The following is a 12678-nucleotide window of genomic DNA, read 5'->3' as shown; positions in this document are numbered from 1 at the left end:
CTCCCCAGTTCGTAAATGAGCATCCGGCCAGATGAAGAGTTCAGGGAAACTCACAAAACATCCTGTTTTGTGATGTTTTGGTTGGTCCTAATTGCACACCTGTTGTTTTTGGACCCTTTGGCAGAATAAGCGTGTCCCGAAAGCCCAAGGGTGGGGGGGACCTGATCCTCTGGCCGGCCACATTCTGCATTCCTTCTTGTCTTTGGGTGGGGAAGCATCTGGCCCAACTCGGCTCACTTCTTGGGCGGAGGTTTCTTGGCAGAGGCCTTGGGGTTTCCAGGATTCCCACCTTTCCCACCCGCTGCTGCACTGCCTTTGGGCTTCTCCTTGCTGCTCTCCTCCTCGGGCTGCTTCTTCCCCTCTGCCTGTTTGTCTCCCGGCTTCTTTTTGGACCCTTCTTTGCCCTCTTTCTGAGAGCCGTCTTTGGCCCCCTTCTCGCCATCCTTCTTCTTCTTGGAGCCTTTGGATCCGTCCTTCTTCCCGTCGACCTTGCCCGACACGGTGGGCACCTCCTCTTCCTCCTCCTCTTTCTTCTCTTCTACTGGAGTTGGGGCAGCTGAGGAGGGAGAAAATCAAGAGGGAGGAGTGTGAGAAAGAACGAAGGAAAGGTTGGGGGCAGAATGCATCTCTTTGGGGCACAGCATGGAAGGATGCTGCAAAATGCGCGTATTGCCCGTCATTCTGTGATTTTATTCCCCCCTAAAGAGCTCTGAGCAGCTTCCGTAGGCTTGCCAGGTTGCCCTGTGTCAGGCAGCCTCATGCCCCAGCTGGCTCTCTTCTGTTCTCACAGAAGGAGAAAATGAGATGGGAAATGATTTTGCAGATGCAGCAACATCACTTCTGCAATGCTCTAGGAATTTCCCAAATCTCTATGGCAGGGGTCGTTTCGTAGAAAGAGAGCTGGAGGAACTCATTTGCATAACTCATTAGTATAACTCATTAGCATATGCTATGTCCCTTGACATCACTGGAAGTGTGTCATTAGCATAGCTGATTTGCATATGCCACGCCCTCTGACATCACCTATCCTGGCTATTTTGGACCCAATCCTGGCCATTCAGGGCCGAAATTGGACCCAAAATGGCAAAAGGAGGCTGAAAATGGCCAAAAATAGGTCCACAATGGTCAGGATCAGGCCACTGTTGAGTGAGAGAGTAATCCTCCACCCGTCAGAGGCCCAATCCGGGCCATTTTGGCCCCAATCCAGGCTGAAACAGGCCCCAAATGGCCGAGAGTCAGGTGGGTGGAGCCACCTGATGTGACCTCTTTGGGGAACTGCCGGAAATGCATTCCTGTGCATTTCCCCTCAAAATGAGCCCTGCTCTATGGTCTTTACTATAAAGATTGGGTGAATTCCTAGAGTGACACACAGGGTTGCCCACTCCAAGTTGGGAAATTCCTGGAGATTTGAAAGTGAATCCTAGTGAAGGCACGGTTTGGGGATGGCGGGGGGGGGGCGCCCTCACTGGTGTTTGATGCCATAGAGTCCACCCTACAAAGCAGCCATATTTTTCAGAGGGACTGCTCTCTATAGTCTGGAGGTCAGATATAATTCCAGGAGATATCCAGATCACACCTGGGGGCTGGCATCCCAGTACTGCACAATGCAATGATGCCACATTTCGGTCTTCACTTGAAAGTGACGCCATTGCATTGCACAATGCTCCCCCTCCCCATGCCCTCCCAAAACTCCCTACATTGTCAGGTGCAAGTGTGTCAACCCTGACAAAAGAGGAAGGTTCTCCTTCCAGCCTTTGTCCGCTCTATGGTACCCCTGCACTCTTTTACAGGAGTTACCGCAAGAGTTCCACCAGCTAGAAGGACACAGGGGAACCAGAGGTCTAAGGGCAGGGGGTTTGGAGATTGCTATGGACAGGCAGGATCAGAGTTCTGCAAAGAGGCCTTGCATGAATCAGAGTCTCTGTGGACTAGGAGGACCTATTTAAATACACAGACACAGAGGAGTTAGCCAGGTTAGTCTGTAGTCGCAAAATAGTAAAGAGTCCAATAGTAGTAACTTTAAGACTAACCAACTTTATAGTAGCATAAGCTTTCGAGAACCACAGCTCTACTGCATCTGACAAAGAGAGCTGTGGCTCCTGAAAGCTTATGCTACAATAAGGTTGCATCTGACGAAGAGAGCTGTGGTTCTCAAAAGCCTATGGTACAATAAAATTGCATCTGACGAAGAGAGCTGTGAGTCTCGAAAGCTTATGCTACAATAAAGTTGCATCTGACGAAGAGAGCTGTGAGTCTCGAAAGCTTATGCTACAATAAAATTGCATCTGACGAAGAGAGCTGTGGTTCTCGAAAGCTTATGCTACAATGAAGTTGCATCTGACGAAGAGAGCTGTGAGTCTTGAAAGCTTATGCTACAATAAACTTGGTTAGTCTTAAAGGTGCACGGGACTCTTTACCATTTAAATACAGCAATCATGCAGGCAAAGGATGGAAGAACAGTCTGTGTAAATGTGTGCCAGGGTTTACCCATCACAGCAGAGAAAGAGGAACCAAGAGTACACCCAGATGCTTAAATGAGTGCTTTCTTCTGGTTTTTTCTGCAACAGAACTTCTTATCTGTATCATTTGCCCCTTCTACCTTACACACAGTGTTTGGGTTGCCAACATCCAGGTGGGGTCTGGAGATCTCCCAGAATTACAATTAATCTCCAGACTACAGAGATAAGATCCCCTGGGGAAAAGGCTGCTTTGGAGGGGGGACCAGGGTTGCCAGTTTCCTGCCAGTGGCAGGAAAATTCCTATCGATTGACATCTTTGTCCACCGATAGTTGGTGATTGGCAGGAGAAGGCAGGCCGCCTGAAGATTGCCTGCCATTGGCAGGAACCTGGCAAAGGGGGTGGGGGAGTGGATACGGCCCGTGTCCCTGGCCAATGACTTTGCTTTCAGCACAGCCCAGAAGCCGCGACATCACACCAGAGCTGATTCCTAAAGAATCGACTCTCGTGCAACACCCTCACTCCTAGGTTGCACCAGACGTGAGGTTATCAGCCAGTGCCACAGAGAAAGTACGTGAGAACCAGTTGCCAATTAGGGTTGCCAACCTCCGGTGGTGGCTGGAGATCTCCCCAGATTACAACTGAACTCCAGGCCACAGAGATCAGTCCTGCTGGAGAAAATGGCTGTTTGGAGAGGACTCTACGGCGTTATAGCCTGCCGTGCTCCTTATGTTCCCTAAACTCCACCCTCCCAAGGCTCCAGCTCCCAAATCTTGGAGTTGGCAACCCTACTACCCAACCACTGCCCCCCCTCCCAAAGATTGCCAGGGAGGGCCTGGAAGCCCTGGGAGTATTCTATGGCATTGTGCCCTTTAAAGTCCTTTCTCTCCCCAACCCCCCCCCCCCCAGGCTGCACCCCCAATCTCCAGGAATTTCATAACTTTGAGTGGGTAACCCTACACAGCATCAGGGGGGAAATGCCTGACAAACAACACTGTGTAACGGAGGGGGGAAATGAGGCAGTTATAAAGCCAAGCTGCAGCAAAAGTCCAGTGCGGAAAAGCCCTTAGAGTTGTGCCCCGGAGAAGCTGGAACGGGCAGCCACTGCTCGAAGGCATCTGTTCCATTTTTAATAGTCCAGTTGTCTCTTTGTCTGCCCTCTCCGACTCGTATTTGTTCATTTGATCATAGAAACGACGTTGCAATTTCCAAACCCGTTCTGTTATGAAAACCTCTCTCTTTTTTAGAAATTTGCCATTCTGGCTGCAGAGCATAAAAGTACATCTTGGAGGTTCGTTTCAAACAAACTCATAGAATCATAGAGTTGGAAGGGGCCATACAGACCATCTAGTCCAACCCCCTGCCCAGTGCAGGATCAGCCTAAAGCTGATTTGTTTGTTTGTTAACCATGGTTGGTTTGTGAAATCAGGATTCAGCTTGCAGAGGATCATTTAAATCCTTGTATCCCTCAACAAATGCCGGTTCCGTCGGCTTTACTCTTTCTTCCACTTCCCCTACAGAATGCCGGCCGGTATCCCTGCCTATATTGAGAAATCGTGATCCCATGGAACCATCGTGATCCCATGGAACCAGCTCGAATTGAGGCCGGATGCTTGCATCTCTCTGTCACATAGAGTCTCTCTACATGAGACATGTGACACATGAAGAACATGTGTCGGGAGATGCAATGGTAGCCGGGAAGGGTAGTTTAAAAAGACAGAGCTGGCGACAGGGCAAAGGCCCCTTCACACTTCAGCTGTGTGAAGGGGCTGTGAAATGCCAGAAGGGAAACTTCAGCCCATTATACCCCTCCAGGTCCAAGCCCCGCTCTGGAAGGCAGCTCCAGCCCATTTCCATTCCTTGCTGCCCTCTGGTTGTTGTGATCCTATACTGGAGAGGTGAAATCAACAGAGCCTTCAGGGAGGCAAAGACGAAATTAACAAACCCTCTGAGGAGTGATCTCCGCTGGTTCTGTCTTTTTAAATTACGCCTCCCGGCTAACATTGCATTTCCCTACACTTGAAGATCACAAGCCGAGGCGTGTCATGTAAAGAGACTCATAGAAACATATGAAATAATAACCATGATCAGGAAATCTGTTTCAGAACAAAGTCTGACTACTAACCACAGTTAGTGGAGTGGAGCTGACCAGCCAGAGTTAGTTTAATTAAATCAGCTCCATAAGCTTGGACCACGTGTTTTTGCATGGCACTTGTACTAATCCAATCATTATCACCACCACCACTAGCCCATATCTTCCAATTATATCTAAATCTTCCAGGTCAAGTATATCTTGCAGCAGAGAGATTGATAAGTGATATTTGTATCACTTCAAGCCCTTCACGGACTGGGACCTGCATACCTGACGGACCGCCTCTTCCATTACGTCCCCTGCAGGGTGTTGCGCTGTGCAGACAAGCAACTCCTGGTGGTCCCCGGCCCGAAGGACATCCGTCTGAGCCCAGGTGACTCTGCTCACATCTGGCCTCAGCCAGGGCCAGGGCTTTTTCTGCCCTGGCCCCGGCCTGGTGGAACGCTCTCCCGCTGGAGATCCGGGCCCTGCAGGACCTGTTCCGCAGGGCCTGTAAAATGGAGATGTTCCGCCAGGCCTTCAGCTGAGTGCCAGCGGGTGTCCCCCTCCTTCCATCTAAGACCACCACTTCTTCTGGGGCTGCCCTTGGCCATCTGCTATGCCCGTATACGGACTCCCAATATTTGTTCAAATAGCCTGCTCCTGGACTATTTTAATGATTTTTAAAAAATTATTATTGATTTTATGTTTTTGTGACTTTTAATGTATTTTTTCAATGTTGTCAGCCGCCCTGAGCCCATCTATGGGGAGGGCGGGGTATAAATCGAATAAAATAAATAAATAAATAAATAATCTCTAACATGTCTAAAAATTCCGTTCCAGCACTTGATATTTATAGAGCACTTCTAAAATAGAGGAATTGGGCCCACTCTGTGGGAGAAGCTACAAGTGACGAATGACACTTGAACGGCAAGTGTATTTCTCCCTGTTCATTTGCTCTCCACTCAATCCACTTACTGTTCAAGCATCATTCGTCACTTGTAGCTTGGCCCCGAGTCTTCCGCAACGGTTGTACCCTAACCTGTAAAGTTTATTTAAACTTCTTAAAGTAAGTTACCATCAAAACTGGATTTCACAGGAGCTTTCCTTTAGATCCGTGAAGATTTTGCTGCTATGCTATCATAACCGGCCCCAAGTCTGTTTTTAAATTATAATACCCAAGTCCCGTTCTCATTTACTTACATAGCCAGAGGCTAATTTCTTATTCTCTGATTATTTGATAAAGACTTATCAAGTATTAGTAGAGATCAGACTCTCAAAAGATCTTGTATCCAGTGATGGAGCAGGTTTCAATAAAACCTGTAAGGTGTGATGGATTCAGAAGTAAGAAGATTATGTTATCCGATGCCCACGCAGTATCCTTTTATGTTTTATTAACATTGTCATGAACCAATTTTCCTTATCCCGAAGTTATGTACCTCCGCTACCCCCTGGAGTTATGATTGGCACCATCTCCGTGAGCCTTCTGGCAAAGCCTGAAAACACATTTGTTCCGGAGGACCTCCCAAAAGAAATGATTGTGATCCTGAGCTATTGATGCTGTTAGATTAGTAGCTTTATAGATGTCATTATTTCTGACTGATAATTTGATGCACTTTTTAAAAAATTATTTTATTGAGATGTTTGATATTCTTTTCTTAGCTGCCTTGGGTGTTCCAATTGACCAGAAAAGTGAAGAATACATTTACGGAATGAAAGATAAAATTGCCGACTGTTCCCATACTTGAATGCCTTCTACTATACCATTATTATTAATTTCTATAGTACCGAGCTGTTAATGGAGAGAATTCAGAATTTAACTGACATTTAACACTGGCTCTGTATCAGTTTTTAGTAACAGATAGAACTCAGTTCTTTCTAGATCCCTTTTTTGACAACACCCTAACAAAAAAGTTTGAGCAATATATCACGGATTTTGTTTATTTCAAGACTTCACATGACTTAGACTAGGAGAGTAATGATATCCTTTGATATTCAGATGAGTCAAAGCAGGGCTTTTATTCAGCCGGAGCGTGGTGGAATGGAGTTCCGGCACCTCATGAAATTGGTCACATGGCCAGTGGCCCCGCCCCCTGATCTCCAGACAGAGGGGAGTTGAGATCGCCCTCCGTGCCACTCCAGCGGAGGGCGATCTAAACTCCCCTCTGTCTGGAGATCAGGGGGCGGGGCCACTGGCCATGTGACCATTTTCGCCGAGGGCGATTTAAACTTTAAAAAACTCCCTCCTTGTTCCAGCTGACCCAAAGTAACGTCATTGTGCGGTCCTGAGTTCCACCACTGAGTTCCACCACCTCTTTTCCCAGAAAAAAAGCCCTGCGCCAAACCACCTTTCTTAATTCATGTTAATATAATCCAGTCACTGCTGTTTATGTAATACTTTTTAAATAAGCCTCTATGTAGATGCTGTTATGATTTCCGTGACTAATCCAGCTATATTCTTCATATCTAGCAAAGTTAGTACAAAGAAGCAGATGTAAAGGGCATCAGCACCAACAGAGAGAGTAAAAAATTAATTTCCCAGTTTTGCAAGAGCTCTCCAAAGCAGCCTGCATGGAAGAACGGTCTGACAGCATGGGTTGATAACCTGAACAAGAATAATTACGTGCCTCTGCAAGATTCGGTTTTACAAGATATGGGCAAGACCAATAGTTCATATCTTGTGAAGCAGATTTTTGTAGAGACACATAATTATCCTCTTTTTAAAAAATCTCAAGCTGCCATTTACCAAATTGGACCATCACTCCACGTGCCTTGGAATTGTGTGCTCTGACTGGTCACAGCTCTCCAGTATCCATAAAATACTACTTGCAGGTTGGTGCCGCCTCAGTTTGCCATGGAGACATACAGGGAAGGAAGGCAAAAAAGGCATGCCCTTGAATAACACATATAATTTCTCACCTTTAGAAATGCTATCAACACAGCAGGGCGCTTGGTTTCAATTAGCAAAATGGTATGCACGTTGAAAGATTAAAAATCCTGTCCCTTTCATGACCTTGAGGCAAATTGAGGCGACACGTGGCCTGTAATTGCATTTTATGGGTGGGATGAGACTCGTACACTTGGGCTCAAAGCGGTACAGCCTCTGTACGATCTCTGGTAGAGAAAGGTCTTTCTTAGCACCTGGTATTATGAAAGGATACATGTGCTGTGATCCTAAGACAGCCATATCCAGTGCAATGGGGCACTCAAAGCCTAACATTAGAGCAACTGAGCTGCAAAAGAAAACTGAATCCCAACATTTGGCCAAGCTGTCAAAGTGCCCTTATGGATTACTTACTGCATTTTCCTCTGGCATGTTAACTTCCTTTTATCTGGACTTGTGCGGTGATTGGCCAAGAGCAACCTTGGTGGACAACTTCAAGCTTGTACTCCTAAATTCTGATTGAGATGGGAACTCCCTGGCTACATGGAAATCAATGAACATGTTCGCCTGGATTGGCATTCTGTGTCAAGGCCTTTGATATCAAGGACAGATCAGGCTGTGCCAAGATGCTCTACCTTGGACCAGTTCCTAATATGCAAAAAAATAGAAGTTCTTTTAAGTACAAGTCAGAAAGAGCAAGAGTCCAGTAGCACCTATAAGGCTAACAAAATTTGTGGTAATGTTGCAGCTGAAGGAATGAGTTGCAACTCATGAAAGCTACCACAAATTTTGTTAGTCTTATAGGTGCTGCAGGACTCTTGCTCTTTTTTACTGCTACAGATCGACTAACACGGCTGCCCGTTTTGATTTGTAAGTACAGGAGTGTGTATGTGTCATGCCCTCAAGTCATAGCTGACTTATGGCGACCCCTGCTGGGGTTTTCATAGCAAGAGACTATCAGAGGTGGTTTGCCATCTCCTGCCTCTGCAACCCTGATCTTCATTGGAGGTTTCCCATCCAATTACTAACCAAGGCTGACCCTGCTTAGCTTCTGAGATCTGATGAGATCAGGCTCACCTGGGCTATCCAGGTCAGGGAATAAGTACAAGATTAACTAGCAATTTATCTTTTGATTTTATTTTCTGTTTCAGCTCTCATTGGATTTCTGCTTCTTTTCAAATTTCTGTAACCCATACCGTCATCGTATTGTTTACTGACTGTCCCAGCCCTTGATCGTATTGACTTATATTGTGTAAGCCACCTTGAGTCCCTGTGAGAATAGTGGACTATAAATAAATAAATAAATGGGTGCCAGAATTCCAATTGCAGAATTTCAGTATTGTGTGTAGTTTCCCTCTAATCCTGGTAGTACAGCCCCTGGAATTCCTTTCTGCATGTAAGGAGAGAAACACATGCTCCAATTGGCCTGATTTTCTGGTTCCTGTTCCTGATAAATTATCACCCATTTTCACTTTTGGCGATTCTTTGTTTTGTTTTCGGTAACAGGAGTTAGATAGTCTATTTTCTTCCACAGATTTCAGGCCTTAGTGCAGGTCTAGGATTCTTAAACTTGAGAGAGGGTAGATGTGTCTTGCGCCTAAATGTGCAAACATTAAGATATCATGTATTGCATGAAATGCATATCAAGGGGGCATGTGTCACATTCTTAACCATCTCACATGAGGAGGAAGCTCAACCCCAACCGTATTTATCTCTTTGTGTTATGTGCCCTCAAGTCACTTCTGATTTACCACGGCTTTATGAATAAACGACCTCCAAAAATGTCCTATTGTTCAGCCCTGCAAACTGAAGGCAGCCATTTCCTTTACTGAGTCAATTTGTCTCATGTAGGGTCTTCCTCTTTCCCTACTGCCTTCAATCTTTCCTAGCATAATTGTCTTTTTGAGTGAGTCTTGTCTTCTCATGATATGACCAAAGGACAATAGCCTCCATTTAATCATTTATCTAATCTCCTCTTAAAGCCAGCTAAGCTAACGAACATCCCTACATCCAGTGGCAGTGAGTTTCACAAGAGAAAAAAATGAAGAAGTTTTTCCTTCTGTCTGCCCATCAACTTGCCCATCAAGGGAGACCCGATAGATATTGTTTATCTTGACTTCCAGAAAGCTTTTGACAAAGTTCCTCATCAAAGGCTCCTAAGTAAGCTCAGTAGCTATGGGATAAAGGGCCAAGTCCTCTTGTGGATCGAAAACTGGCTAATTAATAGGAAACAGAGAGTGAGTATAAACGGGCACTTCTCACAGTGGAGGGTGGTGAGCAGTGGGGTGCCACAGGGGTCGGTATTGGGTCCAATGCTTTTTAACTTGTTTATTAATGATTTGGAATTGGGATTAAGCAGTGAAGTGGCTAAATTTGCAGATGACACGAAATTGTTCAGGGTGGTGAAAGCCAGAGAGGATTGTGAGGCACTCCAAAGGGATCTGTCGAGGCTAGAAGAGTGGGCATCCATGTGGCAAATGAGGTTCAATGTAGCCAAGTGCAAAGTAATGCACATTGGAACCAAAAATCCAAAATATAAATACAAGTTGATGGGGTCTGAACTGGCGGAGACTGACCAAGAGAGAGATCTTGGAGTCATGATAGATAACTCACTAAAAACGTCAGCACAGTGTGTGACTGCCATAAAAAAAGCTAATGCTATGCTAGGGGTTATTAGGAAAGGGATTGAAAACAAATCAGCCGGTATCATAATGCCTCTGCATAAATCGATGGTGAGGCCTCATTTGGAGTACTGTGTACAGTTCTGGTCGCCACACCTTAAAAAAGATATCATAGCACTGGAAAAAGTACAGAGAAGGGCAACTAAAATGATTAAAGGGTTGGAACACTTTCCCTATGAGGAAAGATTGAGGCGCTTGGGGCTCTTTAGCCTGGAGAAAAGACGACTGAGGGGAGACATGATAGAGGTTTACAAGATAATGCACGGGTTAGAGAAGGTAGAGAAAGATGTGTTTTTCTCCCTTTCTCACAATACAAGAACTCGTGGGCACTCTATGAAATTATTGAGCAGTCGGGTTAGAACAGATAGAAGAAAATACTACTTTACACAAAGGGTGATAAACACGTGGAATTCGTTGCCACAGGAGGTGGTGGCAGCTACAAGCATTGCCAGCTTCAAGAGGGGACTGGACAAATATATGGAGCAGAGGTCCATCAGTGGCTATTAGCCACAGGAGATAGATGGTATTCTCTTTGTGGGGAGGTGGTGCTCTGTTGTCTTGGTGCTGGAAGGAAGGCAGTGGGAGGGCTTCTGGTGTCCTGGCCTCACTGACAGTCCTTTAGATGGCACTGGATTTCTAGCCACTGTGTGTGACAGAATGTTGGACTGGATGGGCCACTGGCCTGATCCAACATGGCTTTGCTTATGTTCTTATGTTCTTATGTTCTTATGAATGGGTCCTCCCACCCCCCACCCCCATGACTACAGCAGTGTCTGTTTCCAAAAAGCAGGAAATGCTAGAATTAGACCAGAAAATGCTGGAAGACAGATGTGGAATTACGAATCTTCAAGGTGAAGGTTTCTCTCCAAGGGATGAAGAAGGAAAGCCAAAGAGAGAAAGTAGACAGAGAGCGCCTTCTAGTGGCTGCGGGGGGTAACTTCATCTTCCTCTTTCACCACCGGCAGAGAATTGAGAGTCCGCGATTCAACTTGGCCTGAAAGAGTCGGGAGGCTTTCAGTGGAGCCTGGAGAATGTAGAGAATCAGGAAAGGCAACGAATGAAAAGACAGCAAAACAAAGCCACAGCAAGGGCTAAGGAAATAAAGCAAAGCCTTTAAGGATCTGAAGCATGGCTGGCCTTGTAGGGAGTGCAACTGATGGGAGATAAACATTTTTTTTTGCCAGTGTTTTTACACCTAATGCAGATGTGAGCTCTGCATTGGGCAAGTAGAGGTTGAGAGACTGAGCTGGAAACTGTTCTGTTCAAATCTAATCTCACCCATGAACTCAATCGGTATCCAGTAAGGAACCTCTCCTCCAACCTGCAATAAAAGTCTACATTGCAAGGGTGTTGTAATAATCGCCAAGCTTATATATGTGAAGCATCACTTGGCAATGTCAGCAGAAGTATTGCAATCAACACCTGGGATTTGCAGTCCTTACTGAGTTCACCATCACAACGGCGTTGCAAGGTAGACCGCTATTGTTTGAGTGTAGGAGTTAAGAGCGGCGGGACTCTAATCTGGAGAACCGAGTTTGATTCCCCACTCCTCCACTTGAAGCCAGCTGGGTGACCTTGGGTCAGTCACAGCTCTCTCAGAGCACTCTCAGCCCCACCCACCTCACAGGGTGATTGTCGTGAGGATAATAATAACACTTTGGGAGCCAGTTTGGTGTAGTGGTTAAGAGCGGCAGGACTCTAATCTGGAGTGCCAGGTTTGATTCCCCACTCCTCCACTTGAAGCTTGCTGGGTGACCTTGGGTCAGTCACAGCTCTTTCGGAGCACTCTCAGTCCCACCCACCTCACAGGAGATTCGAAGATCTATTATTCTTCTGGTAAAATTCAACTCCGAATGTGTTTGCAGCATACTCCAAATTGGCTGTTATAGGGTTGATTGGTTTTAGGAAAACACACCCTGAATATTAACATTGGACAAGCTGATATTTAGGATTGTGTTAAGATTCACCAGCAAGATTTAAGGCTTAACGTTTTCAAAGAATCACCCCAAACCCAGTTTCAAAAGCAAAGTCAAAAATTGGTTTGACATTCAAAAAGCCTGTTTCGCTTTCTGCACTCTTGAAACTGTGCAAAACTCTTTCCATCTTGATGACTTTGCTCAGGGACATATAGTGAGTCAGCGGCAGTGGTGATGGGAGTTGATGTGAAAGAGAAACAGAGAAAGAAAGAGAGAAAGAGGTACGAGTGATCTCTCCGACTCAAGCTCTGTTTTCTTTCCCTCTGTCTTACAAAAGAGGGAAAGAGTATATGAGCCAATACAGGATCAAATCAAATGTGACCTGTCCCGGTTCTCTGTGATCAACCACCCCCCTCCTAGCAGCCACTAACTGTCTTACAGTTTTGTAACCAGATGTCAAATTTACCCTCCTTGTTACTGTGTGCTTTGCCCCCTTTCGAGTGCATATAAAAGACTGAGTAAAGGTGACTTTAAGTAACATGATCTGCAAAAGAAAACACAAGTGCAAAGGCCTAGAAAAGTATTGATCCCCTGCTTGACAAATTATAGTTTGCAAACTTCAAATGCTTTTTGCAAAATTCACATCCAAGGGATTCAGTTTGGTTGATG

At 45.7% G+C, this 12678-nt stretch overlaps 1 protein-coding gene across 1 annotated transcript in view; it reads right to left on the bottom strand.

The window, feature by feature from the left end:
• Positions 1-233: 233 nt before the first annotated feature.
• TMIE (transmembrane inner ear) overlaps positions 234-12678 on the bottom strand; it is a 48086-nt gene continuing 35641 nt past the window's right edge. Inside the window, exon 4 of the mRNA XM_054990971.1 lies at positions 234-535. Within this exon, the coding sequence (XP_054846946.1) occupies positions 234-535 (302 nt within the window). The remainder of the gene's footprint in view (positions 536-12678) is intronic.

The sequence above is a fragment of the Eublepharis macularius genome, chromosome 11 (genome assembly GCF_028583425.1).
Source record: "Eublepharis macularius isolate TG4126 chromosome 11, MPM_Emac_v1.0, whole genome shotgun sequence".
Classification (NCBI taxonomy): Eukaryota; Metazoa; Chordata; class Lepidosauria; order Squamata; family Eublepharidae; genus Eublepharis; species Eublepharis macularius.
The sequence above is the reverse complement of the archived record's forward strand: the minus strand, read 5'-3'. Positions and strand labels throughout refer to the sequence as shown.